At 43.1% G+C, this 22,425-nt stretch overlaps 2 protein-coding genes across 10 annotated transcripts; one reads left to right on the top strand and one right to left on the bottom strand.

The window, feature by feature from the left end:
• Window positions 1–137: 137 nt before the first annotated feature.
• On the top strand, window positions 138–15,098 carry E2F5 (E2F transcription factor 5). 7 transcript variants are annotated; one of them, XM_080639704.1, is made up of 10 exons: window positions 385–549; window positions 2,624–2,680; window positions 6,361–6,470; window positions 7,704–7,865; window positions 9,087–9,130; window positions 10,553–10,617; window positions 12,025–12,292; window positions 13,007–13,207; window positions 13,602–13,643; window positions 14,959–15,098. In XM_080639704.1, the coding sequence occupies exons 1-10, from the start codon at window positions 421–423 to the stop codon at window positions 15,066–15,068; spliced, it is 1,188 nt and encodes a 395-aa protein (XP_080495830.1). In that variant the 5' UTR covers window positions 385–420; the 3' UTR covers window positions 15,069–15,098. The 7 variants fall into 7 exon arrangements, 6 of the variants coding, with proteins under 6 accessions (XP_080495831.1, XP_080495830.1, XP_080495832.1 ...); XM_080639707.1 differs by having other exon boundaries at window positions 415–571; window positions 2,611–2,680; window positions 7,706–7,865; XM_080639705.1 differs by lacking the exons at window positions 385–549; window positions 2,624–2,680 and adding an exon at window positions 138–368.
• On the bottom strand, window positions 585–22,395 carry RBIS (ribosomal biogenesis factor). Of its 3 annotated transcripts, none has more exons than XM_080639714.1 (4): window positions 22,174–22,395; window positions 17,167–17,283; window positions 15,697–15,809; window positions 585–1,197 (listed from the first exon to the last, which is right to left on the bottom strand). In XM_080639714.1, the coding sequence occupies exons 1-3, from the start codon at window positions 22,300–22,302 to the stop codon at window positions 15,741–15,743; spliced, it is 315 nt and encodes a 104-aa protein (XP_080495840.1). In that variant the 5' UTR covers window positions 22,303–22,395; the 3' UTR covers window positions 585–1,197; window positions 15,697–15,740. The 3 variants fall into 3 exon arrangements, with proteins under 3 accessions (XP_080495840.1, XP_080495839.1, XP_080495841.1); XM_080639713.1 differs by lacking the exon at window positions 585–1,197 and adding an exon at window positions 7,024–7,782; XM_080639715.1 differs by lacking the exon at window positions 585–1,197 and adding an exon at window positions 13,708–14,743.
• Between the last annotated feature and the right edge of the window lie 30 nt (window positions 22,396–22,425).

Raw genomic sequence — 22,425 nt, 5'->3', positions numbered from 1 at the left:
GAAGCTGACCCTCCTCTGCCCCGCGGCCTCAGCCGCAAGGGGCGGGCACGGCCCGCTCCCCTCTGGCAGCCCTTCGCCGCAAGCGGCCGAAACATGCCGGTGTCCAGGCAACGGCGGCGGCGTCACTTCCTGCGGCACCGCCCCTCCCGCTGCAGCCGTCGGGCCGCGGCTCCGTCCCGGGCTTGGGCCGTTGCAGCGGTCCGGACACGTGGCGCGGCGGTGCTGCCCCGCAGGGCGGCATGGCCGCGGCGGCTGAAGCGGCGGGCGGTGGCAGCAGCAGCCGCCACGAGAAGAGCCTGGGGCTGCTGACCACCAAGTTCGTGTCGCTGCTGCAGGAAGCCAAGGACGGCGTGCTGGACCTCAAAGCGGTGCGAGGGCGGGGCTGGACAGCGCGAGGCCTGCCCGCGGCGGGGGGATGGCATGCGGCCCCGCCGCGCTGCGGGAGGGCGGCGCAGTGGCGGGGCGGCCGAGTTGGGCCGGGCCGGGCTGGGCCTGGCCGAGGCGCCTGATCTCTCCTTCCCTTCCTCCCTGGAGCGGCGGGGGTGCCCGGTAATGGCTGACAGCTGCCGCGGTAGGCTAAAATAGGCGTTTCGCCTCTTTTAAAGAGAGTAAAATGGTTTCCGTGCGTAAAATGTAGCTCGCTGTTTTATTGTTTAATTTATTTTGTACTCTCCTGCGTTTCTCTTTGCACTGACTCAGTGTATGGGCCTTTATTTAAACCTGTTCCTTGTCAGTCCCCCTCGATATACTTTTAGCAAGGAAGAATAATGTTGAAAAACAAACCATCGCCTTTTTTTAGTACTTTTAAAATCTATATGAAGCATATATATATAAAAAATGCATAATAGGCGGGGTGGGTAGCAAATCGTCATCACTCACTTCTGCAGCCGGCCGCCTCTGAGGCATGAAGGGTTGGGCAGCAGGAGGACTTCCCCGGTGAAATCCTGGGACAGCCCCAATCCTGTGCCAGTGATGGAGGGGCTGGGGCTCTGCTCAGGGCTGTCGGGGCATGCAGCGCATCGAGGTGAAAGTGTATTTTGGCTGGTTACGCTCTCATCGAACTGTGAGGGGTGAGCAAGGTGAAGTAAGAGGCTGCTTTGGCACTTTGGTTGCTTGAAGTCCTTTGTGGAAAATGCCTTATTTGTTGATTGTTCTGCGTAGAGGTGAATGGTGTTCTCTGGGCTTTTCTGTGCATCCCTGTGGAGAGAGCAAGCTGTTCAGTGATGCTATTGTGGCTAGTGGAACTTCAGGGTGCACTGGGAAGGACACTGATAAGTTTTATATTCCTCATCTATTTATGCTGTGGTGTGGGCAAGTAGATAAACTTCTTGGTATTTAACTGTTTCTTTAGTAAAACAGAACTAAGTTGTCCACATCTCAGGGACTGTTGCGCAGCTTGCTGTTGGTGCTGCGAGCTGTTCCAGGTCAGTTTGAGAAGCAAACCATACTCAATTTGTAGGACATCAGGCCAAAAAGCTTAACTTAAAAAGCTAAAAAAATGGATTTGAACTATGGAGTTGGGCTGTGTAGAGGCCTGGGATGACATTTCTCATTCCCTTTTGTGAGGAAGGTATACCCCCAGAGGAAATGGGAAGGTTGGTAGAGAAAAGTAAGTGAGCATTGCAACAAGTCATAGATATTTCTGCTCAAGACCTATTGGAGACTAGTTTCTGATGCACATGATACTGTTTGTTAGAAATAAATACTAACTGACGTGCATAAATCATTTGTACTTTCACAAACTGTGATTCAGAATGTACATTTCTGTAACCAGTATTCCTCATGAATAAGCTGCATATCTGAGGAAAAATAAAAGCCAGCATTCAGGGGAGCTGAAGAACAGGATGGTCTTGAAATGGGACAGTGTTCTGAGAAATGCTTTATGCAGTGAATGTCTTCAGATGTATCTCTACAGACAGGTATTGTGCTGCTGGTGCATATTTCTGCAGTAAAACCAGCAGGGCACTATGGAGAAAATACAAGTTGGAAATGTTAAATGTACTTCTAGCATTGTCATTTAGCAATTGGGAATGAAATGCTGTTCTATAGAACATTTCTTGGACAACTTTGGATACATCTATAATTACAGTTCTGTAAGAGAATACTTTTGGGCACATGTGCTTAGTCATTGTGAAGAAGAATTGATGTATCCTATACATGGGCACTGTTCCTCGCTGTAGGTGCAGGGAGCCCTGCAAGTTCAGTGTGATGAACTTCTTTTGGAAATGTTTCAGGGCTGGACACTTCTCTGCTCACATCTGACAAGTTGTGGGAGCGGGAATGAGGATTTTCTTTACATGAAATTTTAACTCTACAGTGCTTACTTTAAAATGAAACAGCTATTCTCAAATTGTGGCATAACTGCCCCTGGTAACCCTGTATAAAGAAATCTAGTTATGCTTAAATCTAGTTAAGCTTAAAACATTAAGGGATGATACAGAAGGGAAAGAAATCAAAGCTGCTATATGCAGTATACCACAAATTTCAGGGAAGAAGGGAAAAAGAACAAGATGAGTGAATAAGGGATGTCACCTGAAATAATGCCCAAGACATTAGGTATTTTTTCTCTTCAGTAGCATACGATTACTTCTGCCTTGATTTTGTGAGCAGGCTTGGTTTTTAGAAGAATGCCGCCCCTCCTGTCCTGAGTGCGTTCCTGACGAACAGTGCAAAACATCAGGTACTCTAAAATCTACTTGTCTGCTACTGACTTTAGAAATGCATTGATCAGGTGCAGATAACAACTGCCTTAGATTGCGCTATTCCACAGAAGAAGAAAAAGCCCATCTATTACATGATATGTTCCCTTAACCTTTATGCACGTAATGATACTCAGTACTTTCACGTACAGGTGCCAAGCACGCCTTTCAGTTTAAATCTGCCACCAAACTGTTGACAGTCTTGATGGGGAGAAGAAGATGTCACCTGCTATGGCACAGTCCAGAAAATGCAGGACCTCTTTCACAGTCACAGTCACAGTATGTTAGAGATTGGAAGGGACCTCAAAAGATCATCTAGTCCAATCCCCCTGCCAGAGCAGGAACACCTAGATAAGGTTACACATGAAGAGCAAGCAGGCATTGCTGGCCCTTCTGCTTTGTTAAACTTCTCCATAATGACTGCCGCGATGCTCTAGCAAATTCCTCTGCTCTTCCATGCGAATGCATTGAATGTGCAGCTGATGCTTCCTGCTGCCTTTTGTCAGCTCCCAGGGAGCAAAGAAATTGTTGTGTGAGTGCAACCAAACTCTTGGTTATCCTTTTTCTGGTTGGGTGTTTTATTTCTGGGCAGGGTTTTGTGTGTGTGCATGCTTGCAGCTGAAACTGCTGACCAGTGTGTTTTCTGTATTCCAGAAGTTGCATGATGTACATGCACACAGAACTGAAGCCCTGCACTTAGATGTTTTTCTTCCAGTTCTGTCTGTGAGATACTCATAGTACTTGTCTTTCTTAGATACGTACTTAATCAAAGGAATGACTAGGGTGCAGCAGCTTCACGTGGAAAAGATTTTATGAAGAAACTCCAAATACAAATGTTTCAGAGGAGGGACTGTGGAAGCTACATCTAATCATATTAGCAGAGCCACTGTAGTAGATGTCCCTTTCTTATGCTGCTGGATCTGCTTCAACCATTTGACATAGGCTGAGAAATTGAGTTTCGGAAAGTGTTTTTGACAACAGGAGATTTGCCTCTGGAGGCTGTTCTAATTACTAAAGTCATTAGTGTGTGGTTTGTGTGGAGGAACTGAATGCCTGAACTTAATTTCTAGCCATGTGCCTACCAGGAGGTGTCACACTGGACAGTGTCAAGAAGGAACTTTTCAATTGTTTTTTAAAATATCTGTGAAACTCCCTATAAAATTTTGGGAGGGTGATTAATTAGGTTGCAAGACCAACACCAAAAAGCTAGTGAATGTCTGGATTCAACTTCCCAGCTGGCCCCAGTTTGACTTCTTAGTTGGATTTCTTGGTTTAAGTAGTTGGATTTTGCAGCTGTGATTGAATTATATACAGGACTCGTCAAGCCAAATACATATGTAACTGTGGTGTTCATTTTCTCAGTCAGTAACCTGAGATTCTGGAGCCTAGTTTGCAGCAATAGCGTATCTCCACTGCTGCTGTTAGTAGGAGCTGTGCTTTGGGGATATGAAATGCAGCAGCATTTAGAGTATTGAGATTACTCCAGTGTTGAACTCTTTGAAGTTGAGCACTCAAAATTAATGACTTTTTTTTTTTTTTTTAAGAAGTCTTTAACTTTTGTATCATAGCCACAAATTTACGTACAGTGGTATCTTTTACTGCCAGCACAATTTGAAAATACATTAAGGGTAGTAAAGCGTTTATATATTGTACAGATGGGCCTTTTGGAATATCTCAAGAGGTAATGCAGCCTATCTCCAAGGCAGTTTCTTCATCATGCGGAATTAGTGGTAGTCTTAAGCCCTAGGTCCATATGTAAAGCAGTGAGAAAAAAGCAGAAAGTTGAGTAGCAGCTGATTAATTACATGCGGTCTATTCCTTGTACTGAATAATGCAGACAGCTTGTAGAAATCATGCCTCTGAAGACTGTGAGAGATAAGGGGTGTTGACTAATGTTGCATAGGTGGCGTCAGTTTTGTCAGTTCCTAAAATCTTGAAGGCTTCTCTTGCAGTTATTATAAGCACTATGTATTTATATGCATGCAGAAAAAATAGCAGGTTAAGATAGCAGGCATGTACCTGCTGATGCAAGTGGCTGAAGAGCCTGTTTCCTGGGAGAGAACTAAAGTGTGTGCTTTACATGTACTTATATTTGTTTTGTTTTGTGTTAGATAGGAAAAGATTTTAACAGACTGCTACAGAAAACTGTACAAAAGCTAACTGTTGATAATGGTATCAGTAGAAATACAGTTTAGTAGGTACATCACTATCAAGGAGAAAAAGCAGTGTTTTTCACAGTTACAGCAGTGTACTTCACAGTTATGAGTTGGTGGTGGTTTTTTTTAATCGCCTTTCTTCTTTAATTTTTTCATTTTAATTTTACTTCACTAGCAAAAATGAAAAATAAGTACTACTAAGTTCTAGTAATTAACTTTCTCACAGGAAAATGTTATTTCTTCGGGAGATTAGCAAGTTTGTTTATAGTTTAGAAAATACTGTAAAAGGAGTTATGTAGACTTTGCTATAAAATGGATTTGGTTTTCCTTCCTAGTTGTGATTGTCTAAGGTTGTACTGTTCATATAATTTACTTTATAAAAGTATTAATTCAATAGATCGTTAAGACAAACTGAAATAAATCATTATGTGCCTATAGTGGAAATTAGTTGGCTTTACTCACTAGTTCAGATTTGGAATGCAGAAGTCTTTGCCAGCTATCCTTCTTGTTTTTATTTTAATCTGTTTAATACATACAATCCCTTGTAATCACTGAACCTGAGTTTCCTGAGTAGGTACAGAATCAGACTCCGCTTTGCTTTTTCTCTTTTTAGCTCATATTCTTTGAACTTGAGCTGCTTCACTGCATCAAAGAGCTGAGGGTGTGGAAGGCACAACTAGCTCAAATTTGCTTATTTTATCTTAGGTCTTTGCATCAGGTACATGAAAATCACCCTGGAGAGAATTGCAGCATGAAACAGACTGTTTCCTCTTCTTGACGCTCTGCTTTTCTTTCAGTGAAGAGCTCTGGCAGCATGCAGACACAGCATAGTTAGCTGTAATGTAAAAGTGATAGTGTGACCTTGGCGAGCATCCCTGTGATCAAGCCACCAAGGTCCTGGTGGCTGTGAAACAGCTCTTGGCACTCAGTGTGACAGAGAAGAGTAAGCCCATGTATGTTGTGAGGTGAATTTGTGCAGTGAAATGTTAGAGGATGATGCTGGCTTGAACTTTTGCAGCTGTCCTTCAGCTGCCTTGTGAAACTACAGCCCTGTCATTTCATATCCCAGAACAGTTTAATCGAAACAAAGACTGCAGTACCTCCAGTGTCAGCAGAAGGGATGATAAACTCAATATGTTGGCTTCAGAGGTTTGCTTCACTGCAGGGTGTTGCTGTTGGCCTTCCCTACTCTATCCTAGCTTCCGAAAAGAGCAGCACAAGCTCCTACGTGCAGTTGAGTAACGTGCTCCAAATGCCAGACACGGGTTGTGCAACACATGTAAACTCTCCTCTCTGTCGAGGGTAGGCCTGCTGGCCTTCAAAGAGGTGACTCCTCTCAGCGTGCTTTGTAGCACTACATGCAGAACTTTTGAATTCAGGACTGAGCTCTTGAACTGAACCTTCTCCTATCAGAATGACATTAGTGGGCGTTTTTCCAAGGGAATGGCTTAACTGTTTTTTGCCTTCAGCATGCAAGTTGTTGATATTTGTTCTTCTCTTGACAGGCTGCTGATACCCTTGCTGTGAGGCAGAAGAGAAGGATCTATGATATCACCAACGTTTTGGAGGGGATTGATCTCATTGAGAAGAAGTCAAAAAATAGCATTCAGTGGAAGTAAGCCATGACAATCTTGCAAATTTTCACATGCTCAAGAGCCACAAAAATTGCTTTTTCTGCACTTACCCTGACTAGATATGACACCGTAAAATTAATGTTATGCTCGTCAATCAGCAATATGACATTTTAGAATTGCAGCAAAGTTGCAAATGAAAGTCTTCCCTTTAACTTCCATCTTTGATACATAAAATCAAGTTTAAAGCATACAAAAGAGAAACTTTCAGAAAAACTTGTAGTGCTGCTTTACAACTGGCACTTGTAATTGAGTAAATTTACTCTAGGTGAATCTGGGAGGGGTATTGGGTCACATTGTCTCCACATACCCATCCTCCTGTAGCCCATGCCTACTTTCCCTTGGGACATGGAATGTGAAAGCTTAAGCTAAGAGTTAAAGGGGAAGCAGAAAGGGCCTGCAAGCCAGCTCCAATGCAGAGAAAACCTACATTCCATAAGAAAATAAATTTCAGTTAAGGGAAGTTCGAAATTCGACCTGTTCTTTTCTGTTAAAGCACTGCTGCAAGGATAAACGCACATTTCCTTCTGTCCTGGGTTCAGCAGTAGCAGTCATTTTTCTCCATCTCAGTAGCTGGTGCAGTGCTGTGTTTTTGACTTTCAGCCTGGGAACAGTGCTGGTAACACCGATGTTTTTAGTTGTTGCCAGTAATGTTTACTCCAACCAAGGACTTTTTTGGTCTTATGCTCTGCCAGGGAGGAGGGGCACGGGAACTGGGAGGAAACAGAGACAGGACACCTGACCCAAACCAGCCAAAGGGGTATTCCATACTACAGCACATCATGCCCAGTATATAAACTCGGGGAAGTTACCCGGAAGGCCCAGATTGCTGGTCGGGTCGGGCTGGGTATCAGTCGGCGGGTGGTGAGCGGTTGTACTCTCTTGCCTTGTTATTTCCCTTATCATTATTATTATTGGTGGTAGCAGTAGTGATTTGTGTTATACCTTAGTTACTGGACTGTTCTTATCTCAGCCCGTGGGAGTTACATTCTTTCGATTCTCCTCCCCATCCCTCCGGGAGCAGGGGGAGGAAGAAGGTGGGGGAGTGAGCGAGCAGCTGCGTGGTTCTGAGTTACCGGCTGGGCTTAAACCACGACACCTTCATATTGAATATTAGTGGATTTTCCAGATGTTGAAAGTAGTCTGAAAGAATTGTCTTTGCGTGTTCGGTTTAGATTTTTCACTTGTGGTTTCATGAACCCTTGTACCTTTTTAAGAGGAGTAGGTGCTGGCTGCAATACAAAAGAAGTCATAGACAGGCTGAGGTATCTGGAAGCTGAAATTGAAGATCTAGAGCTGAAAGAAAAAGAATTGGATCAGCAGAAACTGTGGCTTCAGCAAAGTATCAAGAATGTAATGGATGATTCTACAAACAACCAATATCCTTTTAAATTAATTCTCTGCATCATGGAGCTAGAGTTAAAGCAACAGTTAAAGCATAGGTAATCAATAAGGCATCATGTAGTCCATTTTATCTAGAAGCCAGGAAAGGCAAATACTTTTTTCAGGGCTTTATTCAAAAAGAAAGAAAAATCCAAATCTTATTTACATGACTTTTTAACTTCTGTGACTGTATGATTGGTAGCCTGAATAAAATTTAGCACATACATACGTGTGTGTGTATATATATATATGTATATGGCAGTAATTTATAAGTCCATAGCATAATCCCAGTGTCTTATTTAAAATGAATTGTATTGTTTTTCGGCACTTGAATTTATACTTTCCTACCAGTGCTTTACATAACTTTTTTTTTGTGTTGCTTACTTCTTGTGAAAAGATTAATCTATGAGCCAAAGATAAACTGAGTTGAAAAAGTCCTGAAGCTTGCGGGGTTTCAAACAAGAAAAAATCCTGCATGTCAGTACCCCATAAGCAGGGAGTTCCAGCTTCATTGCTTGTAACCATGTGTTTATCTGTCCTGCAAGATACTGAGCAAAATAGGCACCTGAGATTGGAAGCAGGAAAGTACATGGTGAAGAGTGCTTACTTGAGTTGCTCTACAGAAACTGTTCCTGTAAAATGGATCTTGTAGCAAAAGAGGTGGAAGTTAGATGTTAGGAGAAACTTTTAATTTGGGAAAGCTAGCACTGGAATTGATCCCCCAGGAAGGTGGTGGAATATCCATCTCTGGAGGTTTTCCATAAGAGGGGAGGCAAATACCTGTTTGGAATGTCTTTAACAGTTGATCCTACCTTGAGGTGGGGAAATGAGATGGCAAATTTTCTCTCAAGTCCCCTCTGGCAGTATTTTTGTATGATTCTGGGAGGTCCTGTTATGTACTTGAATTCTGTAGTGTCAGAATTCACTGAGGTAAATGGTATTCTTCCAAACAAGATTTTACATGTTCTCCTTTTTAATTTTTTTTTTGTTTTGTTTTTGTATTTTCTTCACAGATACTGATTTATTTTTTTTTCCCTTAAAAGGCAGAGCTCTGCTATTTTTAACTAGCCATTCTGAAAGCAAAATATCATGTCTTGACTGCACCTCTGAGTAACAGCAGTTTATAGGTTAGGCTCAGCTTGGACAAATGTCTTTTAAGTGGCAACAAATACTGGTTTTATGTAGCTGTAAAAAACATGTTCCTTGACATAAATTACGTTCTCATATGTCACCCATGAAGATATCTGCAACTGCTTCAATGGTAAGTTGCTGCTGTTTCTTAAAATGAGGGATTTCCTGACTTTCCTCCTGAAAACTAACTTGCTAATTAGCCTGCTTTTTCCCTTCAAGTATTGTGAATTTAGAAGTACTTAATAGTGATCACTACTAAGTAGATGTCTCTCATGATGTTCATGACTAGCAAGTTCTAGCATTTTCTAGTTGTAGTCACAGACTGTATGGAATGGAAGCTCAGCTGGTTTTGGAGTACTGGTTTCAGAAGTATTTTTCTGTATTCATGCTTCGCAGCAGCTTGTCTCAGGCCATTAATGGAGCCAGGGACAGGACATGTTGGTCCAGCACACCAGAAAGACGAGGCAGTTCCAAATTTCATAACATCTTCTGGTGGCTGTTGTGGACAAAGGGAGCTCCTGATGATGCTATAGATGAATGCTATAAATGGAGCCACCTGAACTTCAGTGATGGGGCATTGCTACTAAATCAAAAGGATTCCTTCTGAACAGAAAGTTTGAAGAAGTTGCCAAGAATTTATAACAGAAGGTACTTCCCTTGACGTCCTCTCTTGATCCTGGGGCACCCAAGGGAAGATTGCTGTTCAGCCTCCAGCTAGGCTCAGAACATCTCTTCTTTGCCACAGGGAAGAAGGGCTTGGTTTTGAATAAAAATGCAAGATCAGACAACTACTGCAGAGTTTAGCAAAAATGAGCTGTTAATAAAACGAGTTAGTCATTACAAAATGTGGAGGCACTTAGTACACCAGTCACATAGTACTTCATGTAAGTCTCTTAGGAAGCAGAGAAAGAGAAGTGTTATCCCAAGTTCTGGACAAAGGGGAAATGATGTGCAAGTAGGCAAGTGACCTGCAGTAAGGCAGGTTGTGCCAGTGTTGTTGATGTAATTGTGATCTCCTGACTTTACCCATCATGTTTCAGTGTACATAGTAAGCCACAGGTGAGTTTGGTAGACAGCTGATACATCCCAGTTGTATGTGCTGCAGAAGCTGTGAGCTTAGACACTTGAAAGTGCTGGCATTGAAGACAATCATTAATAACTTTTCTTCCTCCGATTAAATCTCTCTCTACTGCCACCACTCTTCAAAGCCATGAAGTGAGCTGGACCAGGGAGCTGGTTTAGCTGAAAAAGGAGCTCATTAAATATTTTCACCTCGCTTTGTGTATACAACTAGGAGATCTGGGGACAGTAACGAACAGGTAAAGGAAGTGGTAAATATTGTACTGCTATAAGAAACGATTCTTGCAACTATGGTTTAAGTACTAGAACTTTGTGATTTACACTATGCAAAGTACTTACATCTAACAGGGACTATGCAGGTCCCACCACAAGTTTATTTATGGCCTTGTAGTATCATTTGAGTGGATAGAATGCCAGACTTAAAAGAAAATATGCACACTTAACCTTTTCTTAAACATTGCTATTTAACCAGGAGACACACTTCTAGCAATTCAAGCACCTTGTGGTACACAGTTAGAAGTACCTATACCCGAAATGGTATGTACTGGTTTCTTGTTTACCTAAGTGTTCCAGAGGAACAGTGGAAAAGAAGAGCTACATTAGGCATAATTGTCATGAATTGCCTTAAGAACTTTTTTAACAGTGACTTTTATGTGTCAAATTTTTCTGCTGTATTGTACTCTTAGGAAAAAGCCATTTAGATTTAGCACTAGGTTTAGTTTGGTTTATGTTTAGTTTCATGGTACTAGACTGGATAAACTACAGTCTCACTTTAGTTTAAAGGCTTAAATGGGTGAGATTAGGAGGTCAGATTACTTACCTCCGTCCATCTTTACTTTTTTTTTTTGTATAATTGGGAGACAGCATTGTATGAGCCATGATAGCCACTATGCTTGTAGAAGGCTAAAATTCACGTGAGAAGTTTGGCAAGTTTTTTTTTAGTGAGGCTAAGTACAGTCTAGTATGGTAAAGTCATCCAAAGCTAGAACAATTAAGCTAATCAGTGATACGGTCTTTGTCCATCTCTGCTGAAATCAGTTCAGGCAATGGTAAGGTTCTCTGTGGGACCAAAGTTATCAGCTGTGATGTTTTATCTTTAGGGTTTTTTTGGCTTTTTGTTGAGGACTAAACCAGCTGATCTTACTCTTTGTCATCATATTCAAGCTGGATGTTTTTTGCTTTGGTTCTTCTTTTGCAAGGCTCCCTTCCCACTTTTCTCATGCTCATTTTTCCTAGAACGTATGTGCAGAAAAACAGTTTGCTGAATGAGCCACTGTGTGGTGGTCACCACTGGTGGTCTCAATGAGGCTGTGCTAGAGGAAGCTAGTCCTAGTTGTGTTGCTTCAGTAACTTGCCCAAAAGAAAGCCTGGCAAATCAGTTAAAAAATTGTTTCTACTGACTTACAATCCTGTGTTCTCTCAAGTCTGGGTGAGATAACCAGCTGTTTTAGCATGCTTGGTCCTAACCAGCATCATTCTGAAGCTCCATTTAAAAGGAAGAAACATAAATGCACAGAAATCATTGTTCATCATTGCTGCTGCTGGTAAGATGTAGCCCTGCTGTAAGTCTCATGTAAATACAATTCAGTATTTCATTAAGCACTTAATAGAATTGTATGTTTGTGTTCTCTGCAGCTGTGTTCTGGTCAGGTAAATACATTACAGGTTTCTCGTCTGGTTTGTGTTTTGTCTTCTGACAGATAACATGTATTAGTTTTAATTTTTTTTTTTCCTCAGCATGACTTGATAAGTCTGTGCCAATTCTGAGCTCTTCCTGGTGATGTAACTAGAAGAGCACTGTGTTTATGTTCTGTATCACTTTGAGAATTCTGTTCAAACATCTTCATTACTTTCTGCGGGAAGTAACTATGCAGTTACTGTTATATATTGTAAAGTTAAGAGTTCTCAAGGAATGGTAACTTTCACAATATACCACCATTACAGGGAGAGAATGGACAAAAGAAATACCAGATCAATCTTAAAAGTAATTCAGGACCTATCCATGTTCTGCTTATAAATAAAGAATCAAGCTTCTCCAAGCCCATGGTGTTTCCAGTTCCTCCACCTGATGACCTTGCACAGCCCTCATCACCACCTGCAACTCCAGCAACTCCGCTTAAACCTGCTGCAGCTCCTGAGAATCCACCAGAACAACATGACCTGAACCAAGCACAAGAATTACCACAAACATCGGTTGTGGACATGCCATCAGGTGGGTCCAGGGTTTTTCCTACCTCACATGGGTGGTGGGAGGGGAGGGAACTGGAGGGGAAGAAGGAAAAGGTGCTAGATGAAAGAAAGATCAAGAATTTGCATAGCATAGCAGCTGTCTGTTAAGAAACTACCCCAAGGGCTTACTAAGAGCTCTGAAGAGGTTAAGAGAAACCTCTTCCTCTTTTGTCTGGAAGATTCTTCCTTCGTAGCTTATCATCTTGTACCAAACAGGTTTTGAATGTGATCCAGCTAATTATTCTGAGGTGCTTCTCCAGAATGCAGTATGGAAGGAAACTGCCAGCCTCTGATGGAGAATATGATTTGAACATGTACCTTTTAATGAGGCAGATAATACAGGCACCAGTTCCAGCTTTTGTGCCACAGGGTCACTTCCCTTCTTCCACATAGCCACAGTGAGAGACTGTCTGAATATCAGGTATATTTTTCGTAATAATAGGAGTAATAGGAAAAGATTTAAGAAAATGCTGTCAGTGTCACAGCCTGCATTTCTGATGAGTCCTAATTAACCTTTATTTATTAACCTTCAATTAATTTAACAGTTAGTTAAACTATGCCTTTGATTTTGGAAGGGTGAGACGACTCCTGCCTCATCCCAGACATTAGCCATGTTTGCCTCAAAAGACAAAGCTGTGTGCAGGCGGTCTGTGTTCCCTTTTACCATAACAGATTCATAATGTGCCTGTCTTTGCAGACGGCAGCACAGAGCAGAACAGCGCAACCCCAGCAGCTCCTTACTCCAGCCTTCCAGAGTCGGTGTTGTACTCCAGCCTTGCAGGCGATGTCGCCCAAGCTGCAGCTAGTTCAAATGACTACCAGGGCTTGCTGCCCCTGGATGTTAACTGTATTCTCAAGGCAAACTCATTCGACTTAGCAAAGATGGAGGAGCCCACAGGTAGGAAGCAGTAGTTCCTGTTCAAATGTTTTTATTAGTTTCCTAAGCCCTTCTTTGCGACGAAGTTACCAACAAGTTACGCAGTGGAAATAACAGGCCTCTGTTTATCTCCTAATGAAGCCACTGAGCCAGCTCTGAGTATCAAAACTCATTTTGAGCAAAATACCTTTCTCTGCTACCAAATAAGCTTCATGTTGTACACAGCTCTAGGGCTGTAAGGCATCAGTGGGAGAAATGTCCTGGAGAAAAAATGAGGGATACGAAGGTGAATACATTTTACATATTGCCATGGCTCCTACACAGCACATGAGCCATACTTGTACTTTGCAATTCAGTGTTTTAATGCAGGGAACATGTATTGACTTCCGTAAACACATACTTCTGTCTTTCACAGGGATTGGTGGGGATCTTATTGATGAACTCATGTCTTCTGATGGTAAGTATTTAGCATCTTCTCTAATGATCACAAGTAGCAGCATGGGTTTGGTGTGAAGAGCACTCTTAGGTGTTAAATCTGATGCCGAGTCAGTATGATACTACTTCTCTCCCCTATAATGCCTCCTCTTTCTTTTGTCATTCTTGTCTTTGCTCCCCTTTCTATTCCTTGCAAGAGTTTTTTTTAACAAGCAAAACAGTTGGTTTTTAACAATCAAAATATGAAAGTCTTAATCCAGCAAGCACTTACATGCATGAGTAACCCACCAGGTGTTAATTCAGGAACAAGGAAAGAACAGGCTGATGACTAGAGTGCTGCCATAAAAAAATAGATCTGGTTTAATTCTCTTCTGCTTTAGGCTTCCTGCAGGTGCTTTAAGTAAACATTTTGGAACATATTGGCATGCATGCATGCAGACTGGTAGATCGCACCTTGGCGGCCATACGAGTGCAGAACTGAGCCACAGCTAGTGAGTTCACGTATTCCCTGCCTCTCTGCTCCATCTCACTGAGGTGCCAGGCAAAGAGGTGAACTCAGCTGGTATTGTTCCTCTTGCCCTGTGCTCTGTAAGCAGCCTCTGCTTACCTGCCTTTCAAGCAGACAACCTCAGGGCTTATCTAGAAAGAACCATGTAATTGTAAAATCTGAGGGGCAAGATGGGATTATGTGAATGTGCCACTGTATGGCTGAAATGGAAAGTCTTTGCTTTTACAGCAGGTACAGCATGCCCAACTCCTCTGCACTAGGTTAGTGCTCCCTGAGGTACAGCATGAGGGCTGGGGTTTCTCTTCTTGCATTCCCTCCCCAAAGATAGATTCAAGTCCAGGCTTGAAATGCAGTGCACAGAAAAACTGCTAGCCTACATTTTTACTTTTTTTTATTCCTGTAAAACAGGGATAATTGCAAGTTCCTTACTTAAAATGATAAATACTTGAAGGCTGATATAGGCAATACTGTAAGAAGGTGAAGAAATATAAATATGAAAGATGGCTTTCAGGTGGAAGTTTCAAAAGCTACTCAGGAACTCCTTTGTTGCAGAAGGAGAAATTAAGTCCTCGTTCCACAGGTATCACTCCATTCCAGGAAATTCACTTAAAATACTAAGCAAAACATTAGACATGTCACTGACTTAGTTTGAATGAAGGCAGTACAGGTATTCACAGTATGTGTCTTAGCATGCTTGTCAGATTATCAAGACTATTTTAATTATTAAGACTAACCCTGATACTGGTGATGACAAACATACTGAATTATGAGATAGGGCTGATTTTCCAAAAGTGTTTTTAACTTAAACTAAACTATTCCTGCTTTACAGTTTTTCCTCTCTTACGACTCTCTCCTACTCCCGGAGATGACTACAACTTTAACCTGGATGATAATGAAGGAGTCTGTGATCTCTTTGATGTGCAGATACTAAATTATTAGATATTGTGTCAACCAGACTACTTATCTACCTCTAACATTCTAGACTTCTTCATAACCTAAGTATTTGAATAATGAATGTATAACTTCTTAGTTCACTGACTCTGGGAGTTTATTTCCTTTTGCTTCCTTTAACTACTTCACAAAACAAATTTAACAATGAGGAAAAAGGGGCTTTTATCAAAAATTCTGGCACATTTTTTCACCTGTGTGTCCTCTATGTAATCCAGTTATTCGGAGTTTTCTTTAGTAAGAAAAGTGAACATGTTCTATAGTCTTCTGAGCATTTTTCAAAAATGATTAGGCTTCTTGCTCACAGTTAACAGCGTTTTCTTTGAAGCTTTACTGCCTAGAAGCTTTCTGTATTTTAACCTTTCAAACAATTTTGAAGCTTTCACTGCCAAGCTGAAAAGTGAAGGACATCACCTCGAGTTATGCTAAATTGTTTCAGTGAACCAATTTTGTGAAGTGCCTTCTGTTTTAGCACTTTAAGTTTCTCACACTGACTTCTGACATTCCTCTTTCCTAGATGATAGGAAAGATCTGTTTGTAGTTTGTATTAAAAGTGTGCCGATACTTGTATATTAACAAGATTTTTTAATAAAATTGTACAAACAAAACTTATCAGTACTTGTGATCTTCATTTCTTGCAATCCCTTCATTGTCCATTATGCATCACAACTGAGATAATAGGCTTGTGGCAGCATCCACATTTACTGGTTCCTCTTCCACATTTGTGGAAACCTGAAAAAAAAAACAAGTTTGGGTTTAAAGTACAAAGCAATTTACTCTGTTTGGGAAAAAAAGCCACTAATAAATACCTGTTGTCTAGAAGATTAGTTTGTCTTTATGTATTTATTTTAGGCTAGTATTGCAGTTATAATTCAGTAATTTGAAGGAATCCAGGATTCACTAACTTGACAGAGCAGCAGCCAATACTTTATGCTGCAGGAGAAAGACAAAGCATCATGCCAGTAATGGCCAACTGAAAATAGGCTCAGCTTTTAGTTCTGAAGTGCTCTTGACAACACTCTTGCAACTTTGGAGGAAATACTACTACAGCCCAAGCGATCAAATTGAGTGTTAGGTCATGTACAGCCCTACAAGCACAGGAGCAATGGTGTAGTCTGAATTCCTGCCTGCATGCGGTAACAAGTCAGCAGGGACAGGGCTGCTGGCACTAACTGCCTTGAAACACTTGCTTGGCCTCATCTGTGCTGGCAGCACTGTCACCTATGTTTACTTTTACTCAGCCTCTCCTTAAGGTATCTGACACTAGTTTTGTCGCTCCCAGCCATACAGAAACTTGATCACCCCAGGCACAGTAAATAACACTCAACTCATGTCTACTTCTCACAACAGCTGGGGTGGATTCATCTGTACCTCATCCTGGCTCACTGCTTCCTCTCTCCCCCAACCCATGCCCAGACCATCAGAGTCACATACAGAGGAGTTTGTCAGCAGTTAAATTCTGTGAATTATTTCTTGAACAAGAATGCACGTAGTGCTGTTTAAAGGACTAGACAAAGGAAGACAAGTGAAACACTGTCTTGAACCCTAAGTGCCGCAGGTAAGAGCTTGTCATGGTTTAAGCCCAGCTGGTAACTCAGAAACACACAGAAATGGCTCTTTCAGGTGTTGATACTTCTGATGAGGGAATATGAAGGCTTAGGAATTGGGAACAGAGAGAGGCAGAGCTGGTTCAGAGCACTATCAGGTGCTTCAGGTAGGGAAGGACAAGGTTTATCCTTACTTTCTGTGTCTAGTCATGTTGCAAAGTAAGTCTCAAAACAAGGAGCTGAAGCTGAAGTTAACTTAAAAAAAAAAAATCAAAAAATAGAACATAATTTAAAAATACGTTTTTAGAAGCATGCTCCAGCTTAGCTACCCACCCTCTTCTCTCTTTACTTTGGTAGTTATAAAGCACTTGAAAATGCTAACGAGATTTCAACATTACCACACCACTGAAATTAATAAAACTGAGTTTATAGTTTTAAAGCAACTGCATGAATTGCCTGCAGTCTTAAGAGCCAGGATAGAGTGCTTTGAATATATACATTCCCTTCATTTCCTTCCTCAGATTTTTACAAAGCGAAATTACCTGATTACTCTTCTCAGGTTCTGCTGCTCTGCCTTTTGATATCTGCTGTATTTCCTTCTGGACTTCAGCAAATGCTTTATTTACTGTGTTAACTTTCTCAGCATTCTTAATGTTTATCTGGGAAGAAAAAAAACCCCACATTGGTATTTTTAACAGGAATCCCATTGATACGTGAAACTGCACCATTTTTATACAACTACTACACAGCAAGTCTTACATTCATATCTTCCAAAATTACTTTTTAGTAGGTTCTTCTGTTACTCAATTATATCATCCAGTCACGTACTATTAATGTAATTTAGTAAGCTGAAAATTATGAAAGCAGACAAACTCGTTCTATTGGAAACATAGCCCACAGTGATCCAGAAACAGAACACAAAGAAAACAAAAGCGACGGTGTAGACAGGCCCTATGACGCCATCCTCAGCTCCTCTTAGCTGGACTGGAGTTCAGGAAAGGTTCCTTCCTTCATTTGTATGGTGTGTTGACCCTGGCTGGATGCCAGATGCCCACCAAAGCCACGCTATCACTCCTCTCTCAGCTGGACAGGGGAGAAAACATACAATGAAAGGCTCTTGGGTCGAGATAAGGACAGGGAGAGATCACTCACCAGTTACCTTCACGGGCAAAACAGACTCGATTTGGGGAAAAAGTAATTTTATTTATTAAACTTACTACATTTCAAATGTTCTAGAAGCACACTCATACATCTTCAGGCAACCCCGTATTTCAGGATACTACTGCTGTTCCATAGGCTACCCCTGTAATTCACCTCTCAGGAATTTACACAGATAGAAGCAAACTGTGAATGGTGACGGAGGTGACTGTGAGGTGGCGGAGTTGCTCTTTACGTGAGAGAGCAACTACAATGTACTGAGTACTGTCCTGGCAACAGATGAGGAGCAGGTTGAGAGTCTATGGGTGAGAATTAAGGGGCAGGCTGGCAGGGGTAATACTGTTGTAGGTGTCTATTACAGGCCACCAGATCAGGGTGAGGAAGTTGATGAGGCCTTCTACAGGCAGCTGAGAGCGGTCTCAGAGTCACAGGCCCTGGTCGTCGTGGGGGATTTTAACTTCCCTGATGTTTGCTGGAAGGACTACTCAGCAACCCAGCCACAGTCCAGGAGGTTCCTCCAGTGTATGGATGATAACTTCCTCATGCAAATGGTGGAGGAACCAACTAGGAGAGGAGCACTGCTGGATCTCATCCTCACTAACAAGGAGGGTCTAGTTGAAGCAGTAAAGGTTGAGGGCTGCCTCAGTTGTAGCGACCATGAAATGGTGTTCAGGATCTCGTGCAGCAGGAACAGAATAGCAAGCAGAACTGCAACCCTGGACTTCAGCAGGGCAAACTTTGGCCTTTTCAAACAATTGCTGGGGGAAATCCCATGGGCAAGGCTGCTTGAAGGTAAAGGGGCCCAAGATAGTTGGTTGGCATTCAAGGACTGCTTATTCCGAGCTCAAGATCAGAGCATCCCGACACGTAGGAAGTCAAGGAAGTGAGCCAGAAGACCTGCGTGGTTAGACAAGGAACTGCTGGGTAAGCTCAAATGGAAGAGGAGAGTTTACAGATCATGGAAGGAGGGGCTGGCCACTTGGGAAGAATATAAGGCTGTTGTCAGAGGATGTAGGGAGGCAACTAGGATGGCTAAGGCCTCCTTAGAATTAAACCTGGCGAGAGAGGTCAAGGACAACAGAAAGAGCTTTTTCAAATATATGGCAGATAAAACCAACACCAGAGGTAATGTAGGCCCACTGATGAATGGGGTGGGTGCCCTGGTGACAGAAGATACAGAGATGGCAGAGTTGCTGAATGCCTTTTTTGTCTCTGTCTCCTTTGCTGGAGGCTGTCCTCAGGAGCCCTGTATCCCTGAGGACCCAGAGGAAGTCGGGAAATTGGAGGAGTTTGCCTTAGTTGATGAGGAGTGGGTTAGGGAGCAATTAAGCAATCTGGACATCCATAAATCCATGGGTCCAGAGGAGGACTGGAGGAAAGCAAATGTTACTCCAATCTTCAAAAAGGGCAAGAAGGAGGACCCGGGTAACTATAGACCGGTCAGCCTCACCTCCATCTCTGGGAAAGTGATGGAACACCTTATCCTTGGTGCCATCTCAAGGCATATCAAGGATAAGAGGGTCATTAGGGGCAGTCAACATGGCTTCACCAAGGGGAAGTCGTGCTTGACCAACCTCATAGCCTTTTATGAAGACATAACAAGGTGGTTGGATTATAGCAGAGCAGTGGATGTGGTCTACCTTGACTTCAGCAAAGCATTTGACACAGTCTCCCACAGCATCCTCATAGCTAAACTGAGGAAGTGTGGTCTGAATGATCAGGTGGTGAGGTGGACTGCGAACTGGCTGAAGGACAGAAGCCAGAGAGTTGTAGTCTATGGGGCGGAGTCTAGTTGGAGGCCTGTATCTAGTGGAGTGCCTCAAGGGTCAGTATTGGGACCAGTATTATTTAATATATTCATCAATGATTTAGATGAGGGAATTGAGTGTACTATCAGCAAGTTTGCTGATGACACTAAGCTGGGAGGAGTGGCTGACAGGCCAGAAGGCTGTGCTGCCATCCAGCGAGACCTGGACAGGCTGGAGAGTTGGGCAGGGAATAACTTGATGAAATATAACAAGGAAAAGTGTAGAGTCCTGCATCTGGGCAGGGACAACCCCAGGTTCCAGTACAGGTTGGGGAATAACCTATTAGAGAGCAGTGTAGGGGAAAGGGACCTGGGGGTCCTGGTGGACAGCAGGATGACCATGAGCCAACACTGTGCCCTTGTGGCCAGGAAGGCCAATGGCATCCTGGGGTGTATTAGAAGGGGGGTGGTCAGTAGGTCGAGAGAGGTCCTCCTTCCCCTCTACTCCGCCCTGGTGAGACCGCATCTGGAATATTGTGTCCAGTTCTGGGCCCCTCAATTCAAGAAGGACAGGGACCTGCTGGAGAGAGTCCAACGCAAGGCGACAAAGATGATTAAGGGAGTGGAGCATCTCTCTTATGAGGAAAGGCTGAGGGAGCTGGGTCTCTATAGCTTGGAGGAGACTGAGGGGTGACCTCATTAACATTTATAAATATATACAGGGTGAGTGTCACGAGGATGGAGCCAGGCTCTTCTCGGTGACAACCAATGGTAAGACAAGGGGTAGTGGGCTCAAACTGGAACACAAGAGGTTCCACTTAAACTTGAGAAGAAACTTCTTCTCAGTGAGGGTGACAGAACACTGGAACAGGCTGCCCAGGGGGGTTGTGGAGTCTCCTTCTCTGGAGACATTCAAAACCCACCTGGACGCCTTCCTGTGTAACCTCATCTAGGTGTTCCTGCTCTGGCAGGGGGATTGGACTAGATGATCTTTTGAGGTCCCTTCCAATTCCTAATATTCTGTGATTCTGTGACACATTTTCATTTTGCTTTCAACGCTTTCGTAATTTCAGAGCATGTATTCCATTTCACTAATTCCATTTATTCTGAGTGATCAAGAGAACCAGTAGTAAGAAAGCAGTGGCAAGAGGCTGATAAAAGAAGCCTGCTCAGGTTAGCACTTCAATTTATAATAAACTGGAGTCTGACCCAAGAAATACAGACTCAGTTACTAGCTCACACCAGTGGATGGGACTGTGGGCAACACAATTTACAAAGATCTCAGGTTGCCCATCAGGGCTTGCTACCATTTTCCAGCTTCACAGAGGTGCTGGAACAATCCAGTCAGTTTTAATACCTGATATCCTCAGCTACTGTCGCAGGACTCCTCTGCAGAAAGAGGCTCTATAGCTAGCATGTGTATATCAAAAGTTATTTGGGCTTTTATCTATTAAAGAAGAAACCTACTATAACGAATTTTTCTGAACATCTTCCTATACTGGTTAATGGTAAGTAAATCCCGAAAGGCTTAATGAATTAAAGAATACAGCTTCAAACACACAGAATAAAATTTTACTCCTAATAAGCTACTGTTTTCATAAACATATTTTATATTTACATATTTTCATAAATATGTTTTTTAAACCTGTTTCTCCCTTTATTATACAGAACCCTCTAGACTAAGTGGGGATTTGATGCCATCAACACAAAATTGTTTACTTCCAAAGTTTGTTACATTCCAGTCTGTCTACCACATGAATTTGTCAAGAGACTTTAGCTTGCAGGAGAAAATCTGAAAGGGCAGTTAACTTGGTTTGCCCAGCACACTGCCACTAAATCTAATGGGAACAATAAGCCACTAAGTTTCTACTTATCACATGCCCTTCTAGAAGCACCAGCTGAACTCTCAGCAGATCACACAGCTCAGGCTGGAGGCAGTTTCTGAGAAGCAGATGCTGTATAACTGCTGGCTACCAAAAGGAAAACTCTTGCTTAGATTATCCCCCATCCCTTTTCCCCTGCATTGCTCCCAGCCACATGGTCCCCTCATTCCTCTCTATTCCTCTCCATAATAAAAGATTACAGAGTATTATTTTCGCTTGTTTTCACTTTAGAAAGGAGCAGGAAGGCCTTTCATTAGCAGTATCTGTGCCTGGTGGTTTGGGTCAAGCCCTTTTGGTGAAGCGTACCCTGAATTACACCGTCAGTGACAGTGCAAGTAAACATAACCTCACTGAACTACTGATCCTGTCTTTAGCATCCCACTCCCTGGGGCACACCGAGATGCTATCGGGTACTTTCTAAATGATCCTCCCTCAAGGATAACAGCTTTAAGTCTTATGTGGCAGACGTTTACAAGACATGAGTCACATAAACTATGCTTCTCTGAAGACTAGATGATCTTAAAGGTGCTTTCTAAAGCTAACCATTCCATGATTCTGATAGCTTCCACACATAAACCCTATTTTCAGGTGGAAACGGTGTACTCCGCCACTCCGTGGCCCAGAGGAGCCCTGTCCATGAACCACCTCAGTCAGTCACGAGAGCTCCGCAAGACAGGCCCCAGAAGACGAAGGGCCGCACCGGCCCGGCCCGACCCGGCGGGAGCCCAGCGGCAAACCGCCCCACGCCACGCGCCGCTCACCTGCTTCAGTCCGGAGGTAACGGGCCGCGCCCTGCCCTTGCCTTTGCCCTTGGCCTTGGCGGCGGCTGCGCTACGGGCAATACGGAACACGTTTGCCACCTTCGCCGCCCGAGACCGGCTCTTCCCCATGGCGGCGGCACCGCGAGGGCGGACGGACAGCTGACGTCACTCTCACCCGCCGGGGAAGCCTCGAATCCCACCCCCTCTCCCGCAGCGCTGTCATCCCGCGCGGAGCCGCCAGGTGGCGCTGCG

The sequence above is a fragment of the Psittacula echo genome (assembly GCF_963264785.1).
Source record: "Psittacula echo genome assembly, contig: SUPER_2_unloc_1, whole genome shotgun sequence".
Lineage (NCBI taxonomy): Eukaryota > Metazoa > Chordata > Aves > Psittaciformes > Psittacidae > Psittacula > Psittacula echo.
The sequence above is the reverse complement of the archived record's forward strand: the minus strand, read 5'-3'. Positions and strand labels throughout refer to the sequence as shown.